General features: G+C 52.8%; 2 protein-coding genes across 2 annotated transcripts in view; both read left to right on the forward strand.

Annotated features, from left to right (window-relative positions):
* The first annotated feature begins 609 nt into the window (after positions 1 to 609).
* Positions 610 to 10,272, forward strand: LOC139221463 (mucin-2-like). Its single transcript, XM_070853383.1, has 13 exons — positions 610 to 1,149; positions 1,256 to 1,435; positions 1,666 to 1,688; positions 1,846 to 1,935; positions 2,024 to 2,133; positions 2,226 to 2,376; positions 2,518 to 2,689; positions 2,854 to 2,968; positions 3,075 to 3,238; positions 3,337 to 7,025; positions 8,759 to 8,959; positions 9,133 to 10,176; positions 10,232 to 10,272. The coding sequence occupies exons 1-13, from the start codon at positions 929 to 931 to the stop codon at positions 10,270 to 10,272; spliced, it is 6,201 nt and encodes a 2,066-aa protein (XP_070709484.1). The 5' UTR covers positions 610 to 928.
* Positions 10,239 to 16,028, forward strand: part of kmt2ca (lysine (K)-specific methyltransferase 2Ca) — a 52,053-nt gene continuing 46,263 nt past the window's right edge. Inside the window, exons 1-5 of the mRNA XM_070852790.1 lie at positions 10,239 to 10,339; positions 14,264 to 14,389; positions 15,138 to 15,260; positions 15,389 to 15,490; positions 15,931 to 16,028. The exon at positions 15,931 to 16,028 is cut by the window's right edge and continues 7 nt beyond it. Of these exons, the coding sequence (XP_070708891.1) occupies positions 10,280 to 10,339; positions 14,264 to 14,389; positions 15,138 to 15,260; positions 15,389 to 15,490; positions 15,931 to 16,028 (509 nt within the window). The 5' untranslated portion in view covers positions 10,239 to 10,279. The remainder of the gene's footprint in view (positions 10,340 to 14,263; positions 14,390 to 15,137; positions 15,261 to 15,388; positions 15,491 to 15,930) is intronic.

A 16,028-nucleotide genomic window follows, 5' to 3' on the forward strand; every position in this document is an offset into this window, starting at 1 on the left:
GATATAGGAGATATAGTAGATATAGAAGATATAGGAGATATAGTAGATATAGAAGATATAGGAGATAAAGTAGATATAGAAGATAAAGGAGATATAGTAGATATAGAAGATATAGGAGATATAGTAGATATAGAAGATATAGGAGATATAGTAGATATAGAAGATATAGGAGATATAGTAGATATAGAAGATATAGGAGATAAAGTAGATATAGTAGATATAGTAGATATAGAAGATATAGAAGATATAGGAGATAAAGTAGATATAGGAGATATAGTAGATATAGAAGATATCTGTGGAGAGAACATGTCGTCATGGCAGCGCTTAGCAAAGACACAGAATACAAAACTAATAATAAAATGTCCAATAAAGGTTTCCACACTGTGTGTGTGTGTGTGTGTGTGTGTACAGGGGGCGGAGTCGAGGCCGAGCCCAGGTAGAGGATGAGGAGAGCATGGACGCCACGGAGAAGAAGCCCCCCCAGAGGACAGGTGTGTGTGACGGAGAGAGACTCACCCAGAGTGTGTTACTTCCTCTGCCGGGTCGGTTCTGATGAGTGTGTGTGTCCACAGAGACGACAGGACGCCGTCGGTCCACCTCCAGGAGAAAATCCAGTGCTAACCCTGAACCCGACCCTCATCCTGACCCCAGCCGGGATCGCCTCAGTCCAGAACCTAAGCCGGGACCTGACCCCCCCCACGTTGACCCCCCAGTCCCAGACCCAGCTCCCAGTGGTGAGGGGGAGGACAGACCCAGTCCTGCTCCTGCTGCTCCGCTCCCCCCTTCCAGTCCGGGTGAAGAACCTCGGATCGGTCCCCGTGACGGGACCCCGTCCCCGTGTCGGGACCTCAGCCCACCTCCCGACCCCGGGTCCAGCCCCAGACCGACTCCCGATGCGGTGGGGGAGGACCGGCCCGGCCCCGCCCTCATGGAAGTGGACTGCAGTCCCGGTGCGGTTCCCATGGAGATGGAGGGGGGTGGGGCCAGTCCCATGGAGCAGAGCCCCGCCCTGAGTCCCTGCTCCAGTCCCCCAGCGTCCCCCTGCCCCCGGCTGGAGGACGAGGACTCGCTGTCCCCCCTGTTCCAGCGCTGTCTGTCCGAGGAGTCGGGGGGCTCGCCCACCCCCAGCCTGGGACACACCAAAAAACGGTGTGTGTGTGTGTGTGTGTGTGTGCGCGCGCGCCATTGTACGCCTGTCTGTGTGAGGACCAGTTTGAGTTTCACCACATCTCTCCCCCCCTCTCTCCCCCTGCAGTCTGAAGCAGTGTGCCTTCTGTTACCGTGGTGACGAGCCTCCTCTGGGCCAGGGCCGCCTGGTGGTGTTCGGCCCGACGCCCGGCTACATCCCGCTCCACATCCTCAACCGCCGCGCCTCCTCCGACCGAGACAACGACTGCCACGACCACTGCTACCGTGGCGACCAGGCCCCGCCCATGTGAGTGCCCTCACTTCCTGTTTATCCCCTATCAAAATAAAAGCCAAAGTAAGAGTTCACATTCCCATGAGAAGAGCTGGTTCAACTGTTGTATCATTGTGTGTGTGTCTCTGTGTGTGTGTCTCTGTGTGTGTGTGTGTGTCTCTGTGTGTGTGTGTGTTTCTGTGTGTGTTTCTGTGTGTGTGTGTCTCTGTGTGTGTGTGTCTGTGTGTGTGTGTGTGTGTGTGTAGGTGCAGCAGTCCAGAACAGAGTGGTGAGTCCTTTCTATTCATTCTCTTTAAAACTTTATGAACAAACAAGAATCTGTGCTGAGTCTGTATCGATAATAACTGTGGTTCTTCCATTTCTGATCGTGTCCTCGTTCGGTCCGATCAGTGTTATTGATCGATCGCCTGTTTGGTGTGTTTCAGAGGGGGGGTCTTCCTCAGAGTTTGTGGAGCAGCTCGGACCCATCGGCCTTCCACATGACATCAACGTCCAATCACTGTTCGATCCCACAGGTACAGGAAGCTAACGTCCACCTGACCCTGCTGTTACCCCTGACCTCCCGCTGTCAGCCTCACTGTGTGTGTGTGTGTGTGTGTCCAGGTCAGTGCTGTGCTCACCTGCAGTGTGCAGCCTGGTCAGAGGGTGTGTGTCGCGGTGAGGGCCAATCACTGCTCTACGTGGACAAAGCCATCGACTCAGGATGCACGCAGGTCGGTTTGTGTGGAATTTAGATTAATTCAAAGTACGCGCACACACTCGGTGGGTATGTCACTAAGCCCCACCCCTTCTCTCACCTGTTCAGGCGTGTGCGTTCTGCCGTCGGCTCGGAGCGTCGCTGCGTTGCCGGGAGACGAGCTGTGGGAGGAGCTACCACTTCCCCTGTGCCGCTGCTGCCGGAGCGCACCAGGACTGGACCCAGAGACGCACACTGTGTACAAAACACACACACGCAGGTACACACATGAAGTGATGATGGTGAGGCTGTGACCTTGTAACAGGAGAGGATGGAGCTCAGCAGGACTTGATGTTTCATTTTGATGATTTTCTGTAAAATTGGTAAAAATGTGCATTAAATCCGGTCTGTCTCTGTCCAGTGTCCTCACAGTGTGCGCTGTGTTCGGGCAGCGGTGAAGTCGGCGGTCTGCTGATGTGTTGTTGCTGTGGTAAGTGTTACCACGGCAGCTGCCTGGACGCCCCCCTGGCCCCCTCCCCGCTGCGGCGGGCCGGCTGGCAGTGTCCTCAGTGTCGAGTGTGTCAGAGCTGCAGGTAACACAATTCACATTTACTTTCACCACTGATTAATCTGTTGGTAGTTCCTGTTCGACGTTGTTATACAATTTCCCAGTCTGGGATCAATAAAGTGCATCTATCAATCTTTCTACCTGTCCTGTGTGTGTGTGTGTGTGTGTGTGTGTGTGTGTGTGTGTTAGACTGCGAGGGGACGACAGTGTGTTGCTGGTATGTGACTGTTGTGATAAAGCCTACCACACACACTGTCTCACACCACCTCTGGATCACACACCGAGCACCGGCTGGAGCTGCAAGGTAAGACACACACACACACACACACACACACACACACACACACACACACACTGCTGTCGGACCAGATTGTCTTATAAATGTGTGTTTTAAAACCTCTCACCTACAGAACTGCAGAATCTGCCGCCGCTGTGGTGTGAGATCATCAGGCCAGTGGGCCAATCACCCATTTCTGTGTGAGTCATGTGACCAGGCCCTGCCCTGCCCTCTCTGTGACCAGGCCCCCGACCTCTACACACCACAGGACTATCTGACTTGTATCTGCTGCTATAGGTACACACACACTGAGGCTGAGGATGACAACAGTGTTGTTTTAGTCACACATACCTGGAAACAAACGTACACGTGTAAATCTTTGCGTTGTGTTACAGGTGTGTCCATACAGAGTGTATCGTCCAGGCCGGGGAGGGCAGGGCGGAGTCTGAACATTACGTCTGCTCCAGCTGCAGGCCTCAGGAGGAGGAGCTAATCCCACACACTCCTGTCCCACACAGTTCCACCCCGCCCTCATCGCCCAGCCCCACGCAGGCACCACCATCCGTTTGCATTTCAGCGCCACCAGTTCCAGGTCACACAGAGGCTCCACCCACCAGTCAGAGCACTCACAGCCCAGTCCAGCTCATCTGTTCAGAGCCACCAAAGAGTCCGACCAAGACCCCCTGCACACCTCTGCAGGGAAGTCCTGCGCCATCTCACCCTGATCCAACAGAGCTCCAACAGAGTCCTCCTCTATCTCTCCCTGACCGCACAGAGCTCCAACAGAGTCCTCCTCTATCTCTCCCTGACCGCACAGAGCTCCAACAGAGTCCTCCTCTATCTCTCCCTGACCGCACAGAGCTCCAACAGAGTCCTCCTCCATCTCACCCTGACCGCACAGAGCTCCAACAGAGTCCTCCTCCATCTCACCCTGACCGCACAGAGCTCCAACAGAGTCCTCCTCCATCTCACCCTGACCCCACAGAGCTCCAACAGAGTCCTCCTCTATCTCACCCTGACCCCACAGAGCTCCAACAGAGTCCTCCTCCATCTCACCCTGACCCCACAGAGCTCCAACAGAGTCCTCCTCCATCTCAGCCTGACCCCACAGAGCTCCAACAGAGTCCTCCTCCATCTCACCCTGACCCCACAGAGCTCCAACAGAGTCCTCCTCCATCTCACCCTGATCCAACAGAGCTCCAACAGAGTCCTCCTCCATCTCACCCTGACCCCACAGAGCTCCAACAGAGTCCTCCTCCATCTCACCCTGATCCAACAGAGCTCCAACAGAGTCCTCCTCCATCTCTCCCTCACCCCACAGAGCTCCAACAGAGTCCTCCTCCATCTCACCCTGACCCCACAGAGCTCCAGCAGAGTCCTCCTCCATCTCACCCTGACCCCACAGAGCTCCAGCAGAGTCCTCCTCTATCTCACCCTGACCCCATAGAGCCCCAACAGAGTCCTCCTCCATCTCACCCTGATCCAACAGAGCCCCAACAGAGTCCTCCTCCATCTCTCCCTGACCCCACAGAGCTCCAACAGAGTCCTCCTCCACCTCTCCCTGACCCCACAGAGCTCCAACAGAGTCCTCCTCCACCTCACCCTGATCCAACAGAGCTCCAACAGAGTCCACCTCCACCTCACCCTGATCCCACAGAGCTCCAACAGAGTCCACCTCCATCTCACCCCGATCCAACAGGGCTCCAACAGAGTCCTCCTCCATCTCACCCCGATCCAACAGGGCTCCAACAGAGTCCTCCTCCATCTCACCCTGACCCCACAGAGCCCCAACAGAGTCCTCCTCCAACTCACCCTGATCCCACAGAGCCCCAACAGAGTCCTCCTCCATCTCACTCTGACCCCACAGAGCTCCAACAGAGTCCTCCTCCATCTCTCCCTGACCCCACAGAGCTCCAACAGAGTCCTCCTCTATCTCACCCTGATCCAACAGAGCTCCAACAGAGTCCACCTCCATCTCACCCTGATTCCACAGAGCTCCAACAGAGTCCTCCTCCATCTCACCCTGATCCCACAGAGCTCCAGAGTCCTCCTCTATCTCAGCCTGATTCCACAGAGCTCCAGAGTCCTCCTCTATCTCACCCTGATCCCACAGAGCTCCAGAGTCCTCCTCTGTCTCACCCTGATCCCACAGAGCTCCAGAGTCCTGTGCCATCTCCCACAGAGACCAAACAAATTCCTACACCACCTTATTTGGATAAAAAAGAACTACAGCAAAGCCCAATGCCATATCACCATGATCCAACAGACCTTGAAACAGAACCGACACCAACAGTGGTTGATACTGTAGAGGTTCCACAAAGTCCACCATCATCCCACCCTGATCCAACAGAGCTCCAGGAAACCCCTGCGTCACCAGAGCTCCAGGAAACCCCTGCGTCACCTGCGGCCAATCCTACAGAAATCCGGGAAAGCCTGACCCCACCTCACCTTAATCCAACAGAGCTTCCACTAGGACCTACCCTGTCTCACTCTGGTACAACTGAATTCCAAAAAAGTCCTATGCCTTGTCCTGCTGGTCCTGCTGAGCTACAACAAACCCATGTGACTTCAACGCATGCTCAGAACAGTCCTCACCAGCTTGGTCACACCTCATCCATCCCTTCCCAGAATTCCACAGAGGATCAACTCATGGCCACACAGTCTCAGCTGAGTCTAATGCAGGGTAGTCCCATATCTTGTGGCCATGCATGTTCTCCACACAGTCTGACCCAGGCAGGGCACAGTTTTACTCGGGTTCAGCCAGGGCTTGCACAGCCTCAGCGAAGCCCTGCGCAGGACAGCACTGCACAGACACAGCTTGATAGGCCATGTAGTCCCACTAACATCACCATCGCACAGCCTCAGCACAGTCCCCCCCAAAGGCAGCACAGTCCTGCAGAAGTCGACAAATCACATCCACAGAGTCCTGCACAGGATGCTAAATCTACACTGGACCAGGCGAGCCCTGGATCATGCAGCCCTGCTCAGCTGCGATGTGGGGCTGCAGAGGAAATTTCTACACTGGACCAGAACCTCTCAACAGTTTACTGTAGGTCCTCCCAGGCAGCCCAAAGACGTGCCTCGCTGAGGTCCATGTCAGCTCCATGTAGCCCATCATCGGCCCCACTCAGAGCTTCACTGTGTAGTCTGTCACAACCTGCAAGCCCAGTGCAGGCCAGCTCTTCACAGCCTGTTAGGCCTTCACAGCTTGTCCTTCATTCTCATCTTGCTACACAGTCAAGAGTTACAAAGGAATGTACCCAAATCGGTACCACAGAGCTGAAGTCCTTGGAGCATGGCCTTACGCAGCTGAGTCCCAACCTTGATGGCCAAACACTGGAAAGTAACCCTGCCCCTCTTTGTCCCACCCACAACCTGTCCACAATGCCCCCCAATGGCCACAGCACAGAAGGCAAACTTCCAAAGCAGCTTGGTCCAGTTCAGACTACGGCACTTAGCCCAGACCATCCTTGCCCCCTTCATGACCCTGCCAAGCCCACACCAGAAAGCCTTGTTCACATTCGCACTTCAATGGAACACAGTAGCCTAACTTGCTCACCTCGTGCTGATGAAATGGAGGAAATTCCTTCCCCAGCGAGCCACATCCATCAGAGTCCTCCTTGTGCCAGCCCATCACGTGGCTCAGAAGCTATTGAAGGTACAGCCAGCCCCATACATATCCAAAACAGCTCAGCTAGTGCCAGCCCCAAACTTGCCAGTCAGATGCTTACTAGCCCTGCCAGCTCTCTTCAGGCCTGCGCCAGCCTCATCCCAGAGAAGACAAGCCTTACCCATGTCAGCCCTGAAGCTGCAGAAACTAGCCCCTCATCACAAGCAGCTAGCCCCGCAGCAGTACTGGCTGGACCCACCCACCACATCACATGTCAAGATGAGGAGATGGAGGTAGCTCTTGACCACCCTGTTCTTATTCTGTCAGAAACTAGTCCCATTCATCCTAACTCCACTTTGGACAGTCCTTCTCATACTAGCCCTGCTCATGCTAGCCCCGTCCGCACAGACGCTAACAGTGGTGACAATCTGATGGGCTCCATGCACGCTCAAGAGAGAGCTAGTCCCTCTTTGTGTAGTTTTGCAAAGCTCACACAGACTCAGCCAAGACGGAGTCCCACACATCCTGATCAGTCACCTGCCCAAACCACCTGCAGTCCCTCACAGATTCCACCATTACAGACCACCCCCCTGCCAACTACATCCAGCTTTAGTCCTCCACACTGTAGGCCGACTGATAGCCCAGCTAGTAGCCACAGTGGCCAGACAAGTTCCCACTCTGCTAGCGTAGCTGATGTTGGTGCCATCAACAGTCCACCTAGGTCTAGACCTGCTGGTCAAGCTAGTCCTGTTCACATACAAAGCAACTTCATTAGTGCCCACTCAGGCCTAGTCCAAAGACGAAAGGCCTCCTTATCTAGCACGACATACAGCAGTCCTGCACATGCTACTGTTGCTTGTGTTAGCCCACCTCACAGTTCAGCTCAGGCCCGTGAAACATATCGTAGCCCCACAGGTAGCCCCCATTACAGCACGACTCCCGACACTGGAACCGCTTCTGGCCTTTGTGCAGCACAGCTGAGTCCAAGTTTGGGCAGTTTAAATCTTGATGTGGCCAGCTCCATAATCCAGAGCTCTGATCTTCCCAGTGTGGTTCAGCCTGATTCTGGTCTTGTAAAACCTACAGACAGCATTAGGCAGACAAGCCCAACCCCTGCCAGTTCCCTTCCTGATGGCTCATCTGCTCTCAGCCCCAAGCAGGCTATTCTGAGCCAGGTTAGCCAGTCCCCAGCTAGTCCTCCCCACAGCCCTGACAGGTCTGCTGTTGAAAACCAACAAAGCACTGCCTCAGGTAGCACTTTGTATCAAAGACCAGCCACCCCAGTCAATGCTACTTCCACTCAGGCTAGTTCAAGCCATTCAAGCCCTGTCCATTCTAGTCCCACTCAGGATAACACTGCGATACCTAGCATGAGCCACACCAGTGAAAGGCCCGCTAGTCCCCCAGCCTGTGCCCCCTCACAGCCGAGCCCTGCTCAGACATTCTCTCCTCATGCTCCACAAGCTAGCTCTGTGCACAGTAGCCCAGTTAATAGTCCTGTTTGTGGCCCCATACAATCAGCTGATACACAGGCTAACCCTAGTCCTGTCTCTACCAGCCCTGTGCGGCCAGAGGTTAGGCCTAGTCCTGGTCCCGCTAGCCCTGTACAGCCAGAGGTTAGTCCTAGTCCTGATCCCGTTAGCCCTGTACAGTCAGAGGCTAGTCCTAGTCCTGGTCCCGCTAGCCCTGCGCAGCCAGAGGCTAGTCCCAGACTTGGTCCCGCCAGCCCTGTACAGCCAGAGGCTAGTCCTAGACTTGGTCCCGCTAGCCCTGTGCAGCCAGAGGCTAGTCCTAGTCCTAGTCCTGGTCCCGCTAGCCTTGCTAGCCCTGTGCAGCCAGAGGTTAGTCCTACTCCTGGTCCCCCTAGCCCTGTACAGACAGAGGTTAGTTGTAGTCCTGGTCCTGCTAGCCCTGTACAGCCAGAGGTTAGTCCCAGTCTTGGTCCTGCTAGCCCTTTGAGATGTGTGGCCAGCCATGGTCCTGATCCTATTAGCCCTGTTCTTGCCACCCTAGGGCAGTCTGAAACCAGCCCGAGTCCTGGTCCTGATGCTGGTCCTGGAAGCCAGTCTGTTTCCAGACAAACAGAGAGTGAGTCGGCCACCGCTGTGGGTGAGTATCTGCACCACGTGTGGGGAAAGATACAAATACGAGTGTTAACGTTGTTTTGCTGAGTTTATGGCGTCCTCTTCATCGTCGTCTTCCTCTAGACGTCAGCACGACTGAGGAGCCAGACGAGGAGGTGCAACAGAGGAAGACTGAAGAGGAAGAAGAGGAGGAGATGGAAAGGCCTCATCAGACAACAATGGAGTGTCCAGAAGAGGAGGAGGCTGTAGGGAGGACAGACGGAGCAGGAGAACAAAACCAGGAAGAGGAGGAGGTTCCGGACAGCAGCTCAGAGAGTCCTGCAGGTAGGCAGCATCACTTACCTGTGGTCAGGTGCGGTTCAGAGGAGGCGGTGTACCTGTGCTGGCAGGTGCTGGCTGCTGATCTCTCTTATTTCTCCTCCCCCTGACGTCCTCTCCTTGTTGTCTTGTTTTTCCCTCCACTGATGCCTCCTCTTTGTTTTCTCCTCTCTCTGCAGGAGTCCAGCTCCAGAAGGAAGACCATCCTTACACTGCTGCTGCCTCCCCCGTCCTCTCACCACCAGCCCCTTCCTCCCCCCAACCCACCACACCACACTCTGCCTTACCCCCTCAGCAGCCCTCGTACTCCCCCTCATCCTCACCCCAATCATCTCCTCCTCCTAGAGCTGGCTCTCTGGAGGCCTCCCCCTCCTCCACCTCCCCTCACAGGACTGCCTTACTCCCCTCCTGCTCCCTCACCACCCCACCTCTTCCTTCCACTACTCTGGAGAACCGCCCCCAGGAGGAGGAACCAACCAACCAATCAGAAGCTGCGACAGAGGAGGGAGCAGAGGCGGAGCTAGAGGACAAAACACTTTCCTGTCATATGACATCAGCAGATGATGACAGCCAATCACAGAGCCAGTTTGAACCTGTTGCTGCAGCAACAGAACCTACCAAAGATGAGCACCAATCACACACCGAGTCTCTGCAGAGGGAGGAAGAGGAGGACGAGTCTGCTGAAATGTCAGAGCCATCAGAGGTGGCAGCTGCTCACGAGGCTGTCGAGCAACGGCCAATGAGGGAGGAGGTGGAGGAGGAGCAGGGGGAGGGAGTGATGAAGAGGATTGAGGAAGAGGAAGTGAAGGAGGCGAGCGAGGGCACTGAGCAGGAGGACCAATCAGATGTGGAGGAGGAGGAGCCAGTGAGCCCTGTGCTGGAGCTGGACCCCTCTTTAGACATGGAGGTGATGGAGCTGATGGCCTCCTCAACTCCCCCTCCCTCCCTCCTGCACTTCTCCTCCCCCAGCCCGCCTCCCTTCTCCCGCCGGGGGAAGGGTCGGACTCTGAGACCTCCTCCCTGCTCCTCCAGACCCTCAGATGACCTCTCCATCCGTCTCAGGCAGTCTCCCTTCTCCACCGAGGCCTCCCCCGAGTCCTCCCCCGCCAGACCTCCTGTCACCCCGCCTCCACTCTCCCCGCCATCACCTCCTCTGCGGTCCCCCCCACCTGCCAGAGAGTCTCCACCTCTCTCCAAGGTAAATGTGCTGCTGTCTCCTCCTGGTTGTCTCCTCCTGGTTGTCTCCTCCTGCCTACTGACCTCTTCTCATGTTTTCAGCCCCAGGCCCCCCCCACCACTGTGCTCCCCCTCACCCCTAAAATCGGGATGGGGAAACCGGCCATTTCCAAGAGGAAGTTCTCCCCCGGCAGAGCCAGGATCAAGCAGGTGTGTGACCTTTTGACATCTGTGTGTGTGTGTGTGTGTGTGTGTGTGTGTTTTTTAGTGTGTGTGTTTTAGTGTGTTAGTGAGTGTGTTTGTGTGTGTGTGTTAGTGTGTGTGTGTGTGTGTGTGTGTGTATTTTAGTGAGTGTGTGTGTGTGTGTGTGTGTGTGTGTGTGTGTGTGTGTTAGTGAGTGTGTGTGTGTGTGTTAGTGTGTGTGTTAGTGAGTGTGTTTGTGTGTGTGTGTGTGTGTGTGTTAGTGTGTGTGTGTGTTTTAGTGTGTTAGTGAGTGTGTTTGTGTGTGTGTGTGTGTGTGTTAGTGTGTGTGTGTGTGTTAGTGAGTGTGTGTGTGTGTGTGTTTTAGTGTGTTAGTGAGTGTGTGTGTGTTAGTGAGTGTGTGTGTGTGTTTTAGTGTGTTAGTGAGTGTGTTTGTGTGTGTGTGTGTGTGTGTGTTTTAGTGTTAGTGAGTGTGTATGTGTGTGTGTGTGTGTTTTTAGTGTGTTTGTGTGTGTGTGTTTTTAGTGTGTGTGTGTGTGTGTGTGTGTGTGTGTTTTTAGTGTGTGTGTGTGTGTGTGTGTGTGTGCTCAGATCAGATTGACTGTTTTCTTCTTCAAACTTCTCTTCAACAAAAACAGAAATGAAATATGTGTTTAGTCTTCAGGGGCAGAAATAAAGGAACCACACATGTAGAACATGGAGAACATGTAATGTTGAAGGAACATGTTTAGAACGTGGGGAGAATGGACTAGTGTTCCTCTGCATCCTCGTCATCTTCTTCCTCACCTGTCATTCTCTGATGCTGCTTCCTTTCACTCTGATGTTCTGCATGTTACACACACACACACACACACACACACTGAAGACTGTAGCATGCAGCTGTGTGTGTGTGTCTCTGTGTGTCTCTGTGTGTCTCTGTGTGTGTCTCTGTGTGTCTGTGTGTCTCTGTGTGTCTCTGTGTGTGTCTCTGTGTGTCTGTGTGTCTTTGTGTGTCTTTGTGTGTCTCTGTGTGTCTCTGTGTCTCTGTGTGTGTCTTTGTGTGTGTCTCTGTGTGTCTCTGTGTGTCTCTGTGTGTGTCTGTGTCTTTGTGTGTGTCTCTGTGTCTCTGTGTGTGTCTCTGTGTGTCTTTGTGTGTCTTTGTGTGTCTTTGTGTGTCTGTGTGTCTCTGTGTGTCTCTGTGTGTGTCTTTGTGTGTCTGTGTGTGTCTTTGTGTCTCTGTGTGTCTCTGTGTGTGTCTGTGTCTTTGTGTGTGTCTCTGTGTGTCTCTGTGTGTCTTTGTGTGTCTTTGTGTGTCTGTGTGTCTCTGTGTGTGTCTCTGTGTCTCTGTGTGTGTCTTTGTGTGTCTGTGTGTCTTTGTGTGTCTGTGTGTCTCTGTGTGTGTCTCTGTGTGTGTCTCTGTGTCTCTTTGTGTGTCTGTGTGTGTCTGTGTGTGTCTGTGTGTGTCTGTGTCTCTGTGTGTCTCTGTGTGTCTCTGTGTGTCTCTGTGTGTCTCTGTGTGTGTCTCTGTGTCTCTGTGTGTGTCTTTGTGTGTCTGTGTGTCTTTGTGTGTCTGTGTGTCTCTGTGTGTGTCTGTGTGTCTCTTTGTGTGTCTGTGTGTGTCTGTGTGTGTCTGTGTGTCTGTGTGTCTGTGTCTCTGTGTGTCTCTGTGTGTCTGTGTGTGTCTCTGTGTGTGTCTCTGTGTCTCTGTGTGTGTCTCTGTGTCTCTGTGTGTGTCTTTGTGTGTCTGTGTGTCTTTGTGTGTCTGTGTGTCTCTGTGTGTGTCTCTGTGTCTCTTTGTGTGTCTGTGTGTGTCTGTGTGTGTCTGTGTGTCTGTGTGTGTCTGTGTGTCTCTGTGTCTCTGTGTCTCTGTGTGTGTCTCTGTGTCTCTGTGTGTCTTTGTGTGTCTTTGTGTGTCTCTTTGTGTGTCTGTGTGTGTCTCTGTGTCTCTGTGTGTGTCTCTGTGTCTCTGTGTGTCTCTGTGTCTCTGTGTCTCTCTGTGTCTCTCTGTGTGTCTTTGTGTGTCTTTGTGTGTCTCTGTGTCTCTGTGTGTGTCTTTGTGTGTCTGTGTGTCTTTGTGTGTCTGTGTGTGTCTCTGTGTCTCTTTGTGTGTCTGTGTGTCTCTGTGTCTCTGTGTGTCTTTGTGTGTCTTTGTGTGTCTTTGTGTGTCTGTGTGTCTCTGTGTGTGTCTCTGTGTCTCTGTGTGTCTCTGTGTGTCTCTGTGTGTGTCTGTGTGTCTCTGTGTGTGTCTGTGTCTCTGTGTGTCTCTGTGTCTGTGTGTGTCTCTGTGTGTCTCTGTGTCTCTCTGTGTCTCTCTGTGTGTCTTTGTGTGTCTTTGTGTGTCTCTTTGTGTGTCTGTGTGTGTCTCTGTGTCTCTGTGTGTGTCTCTGTGTCTCTGTGTGTCTCTGTGTCTCTCTGTGTGTCTTTGTGTGTCTTTGTGTGTCTCTTTGTGTGTCTGTGTGTGTCTCTGTGTCTCTGTGTGTGTCTCTGTGTCTCTGTGTGTCTCTGTGTCTCTCTGTGTGTCTTTGTGTGTCTTTGTGTGTCTTTGTGTGTCTTTGTGTGTCTCTGTGTCTCTGTGTGTGTCTTTGTGTGTCTGTGTGTCTTTGTGTGTCTGTGTGTGTCTCTGTGTCTCTTTGTGTGTCTGTGTGTCTGTGTGTCTCTGTGTGTCTTTGTGTGTCTTTGTGTGTCTTTGTGTGTCTGTGTGTCTCTGTGTGTGTCTCTGTGTCTCTGTGTGTCTCTGTGTGTCTCTGTGTGTGTCTGTGTGTCTCTGTGTGTGTCTGTGTCTCTGTGTGTCTCTGTGTCTGTGTGTGTCTCTGTGTGTGTCTCTGTGTGTCTCTGTGTGTGTCTCTGTGTGTCTGTGTGTGTCTCTGTGTGTCTCTGTGTGTCTCTGTGTCTCTGTGTGTCTGTGTGTGTCTGTGTGTGTCTCTGTGTCTCTGTGTGTCTGTGTGTGTCTGTGTGTGTCTCTGTGTCTCTGTGTCTCTGTGTGTGTCTCTGTGTGTCTCTGTGTGTGTCTCTGTGTGTCTGTGTGTGTGTCTGTGTGTCTCTGTGTCTCTGTGTGTGTCTCTGTGTGTCTCTGTGTGTGTCTCTGTGTGTCTGTGTGTGTCTCTGTGTGTCTCTGTGTCTCTGTGTGTGTCTCTGTGTGTGTCTGTGTGTGTCTGTGTGTGTCTGTGTCTCTGTGTGTCTCTGTGTGTGTCTCTGTGTGTGTCTCTGTGTGTCTGTGTGTCTCTGTGTGTCTGTGTGTGTCTCTGTGTGTCTGTGTGTCTCTGTGTGTGTCTCTGTGTGTGACGTTAGAAAGTCATGGGGTTTTATAGTTTAATGACACTGATTGTCACAGTAACGTTCCAGCGATAACTTAGCTGTAATATGTGTCAGTGTTTGTGCTGCTATGAGCAGGTCTTCCTCAGTTTCCCCAGTGGTGGTAGCAGGAGGAGGAGTTAGCTCACCTACCTGAGCCCCGGCTGAACGCTGGCGGCCGACGGAGGCGCCGTCACTGAATTAGATCGACTTGTTCCTGCTGACTCGACCGTATCAGTGAAGATCAGGACTAAAATGTAAAGCATAACGTTCATGGCTTCATGTCATGTGACCCAGATAAACAGGCCTCACATCACATGGACACTCTGTCAGGGTCCTGGAAAAGTCCTGGAAAAGTCTGGTCAAACTGTTTTTTCCTAAGTGCAGGATTTAGATACAACCAGGAGTCTGTCTCCTGTCTGTCTGTCTGTCTGTCTCCCCGTCTGTCTGTCATGGTTGCATGCTGTTGCCATGGTAACATCATCTCATTATGACTTTTAGTTTTGCCTGACTCATTTTTGGACTTTTTGTTTTGTGGCTGTTGCATTTATGTTACTGCATTTTGTCCCCCACCCACCCCCCACCACACCTCCTCCTCCCCCATTTTCTCCCCCGTCCTCCTCTTTCCTTTCCTCGCCTCCCTCCACCTCCCCCCTAACTCAGGGTTCGTGGTGGAGTAATCGCAGGGTGGCGAGCCCCCCCTCATCCTCCCAGGATTCCACGGGGGAGGGGGGGTGGGACAGCCCTAAGCCCCGTCCACCGGACTCCCCCCTCTGGAGCATGAGATTGGTAAAGAAGCGCACCCTAACTCTGTGGGCTGTAACTAACCACCAACTAACTCTGTGTTTACCCCCCCACTCTGGGCTCTTGCAGTGGGATAAACAAGTGCACCTGAACTGTCTGTGCACATTCTGGTGTGAGTGCAGAGAGACGGCTGTTTGTGGTTAAACCAAAAGGATCTTCCAGGTCTCTCTCTGTAGGGATCCTTTCCATGATGCTGTCACACACTTAGAATAACACTCTGAGCCTGTCAGTGGATCAAACAAGCTCTTTTAGTGGACCTACTGTGATCAGGTGCAGTTGTCCCAAAGGGTCACGTTGCAGCCATTGCAGCCCGTTTGGTGGCTGCTGGCTGAGGTGATCTACTGGACCAGTTCCAACACTTTTACTACCTACCAGTCACTCAGACACCAGGATGTAGACAGAGAGGATCATGGGTAGAAACAGGAGTGACCCTGGAGTAAAATGTGAATGTTGAACAGTGAAGAGTAGCGGCTCAGTGAAGGAACAGGACAGGGTCCTTAAATAACAGTTTTAAAGTTTCAAGTCAGGCTGATGTCAGTGATGTCATTGCAGTGTTGGTGTTTCCACGGTAACACTTAATACGTGTGATGTAAGCTCTGTCATTGAAGTGTTGATGCCACGGACTGACTTGAGTCCCCCTCTTTCCTCCTCTTCCTCATCCATCCTCGTCGTGCTCTTTTGCCTCATCTACCCTCTCCCCCTTTCCATACACCCCCCCTCCCTCCCCTCTCAGGGTCGTGGTTCAGGGTTTCCAGGCAGGAGGAAACCCAGAGGAGGAGGAGGTGTTGGAGGAGGAAGAGGAGGGAGAGGAAGGAGCAGGCTGAAGACTCAAGATAGTCTGCCTGTGTCACCAGGAGTAAGAACACACACACACACACATACACACACACACACACACACACACAGTGGGCGTGGCTCAGTCCAGTGTGCTGTCACTCAGTTGATCGATAGCTGATAATACTGCTAACGCTCTCTGTCTGTCAGTGTGTGTACGTGGAGCCGTTCCAGCCGAAGGAGGAGGAGGAGACCTCGATGCACAACACGGTGGTGATGTTCTCCACCTCTGACCACTTCACCCTCAGACAGGTACGCAGGCTTCACCTTTACTCACCAGAGTCCATATGACAACAGGTTCACCTCCGACACCAAGCCACACTCTTCAAAACGTACCTAACTCACCTCTAGAAGTACTTTTGTGCTCAGAGGCACGTTGACTTGTTGTCACGTGTTACGACTGTTTAATACCCCCCCAGTACAGTTTTTGCACTAAAGTTTATTCCGTCGTTCTTTTGCACTGTTCTGTATTTTGCACCTTCCGTTGTTTGCACTGTCCATGAGAGCTGCTGTTTTTATTTCAGTTTCGTTCTTCTTCTTTGCACAATGACAATAAAAGAATTCTGATTCCTCTGATTCTGTTTCACCTCTGATAGAGCTGAGCAGAAAAACAGCTCCACACTGTTGATCTTATTGTTAAATGAAAAGAGCTGTGTGTGTGTGTGTGTGTGTGTGTGTGTGTGTGTGTGCAGGACATGTGTGTGGTGTGTGGTAGTTTCGGTCAGGGAGCTGAGGGCAGACTGCTGGCTTGTTCTCAGTGTGGACAGTGTTACCATCCCTACTGTGTCAA

The sequence above is a fragment of the Pempheris klunzingeri genome, chromosome 21 (assembly GCF_042242105.1).
Source record: "Pempheris klunzingeri isolate RE-2024b chromosome 21, fPemKlu1.hap1, whole genome shotgun sequence".
Taxonomy (NCBI): Eukaryota; Metazoa; Chordata; class Actinopteri; order Acropomatiformes; family Pempheridae; genus Pempheris; species Pempheris klunzingeri.

Coding starts and splice junctions, on each gene's coding strand:
- LOC139221463 (XM_070853383.1), top strand. CDS start 929: ATGGAAGTGGACTGCAGTCCCGGTGCGGTTCCCATGGAGATGGAGGGG. Junction 1,436..1,665: donor GGCGACCAGGCCCCGCCCAT/GTGAGTGCCCTC, acceptor GTGTGTGTGTAG/GTGCAGCAGTCCAGAACAGA. Junction 2,690..2,853: donor CGAGTGTGTCAGAGCTGCAG/GTAACACAATTC, acceptor TGTGTGTGTTAG/ACTGCGAGGGGACGACAGTG.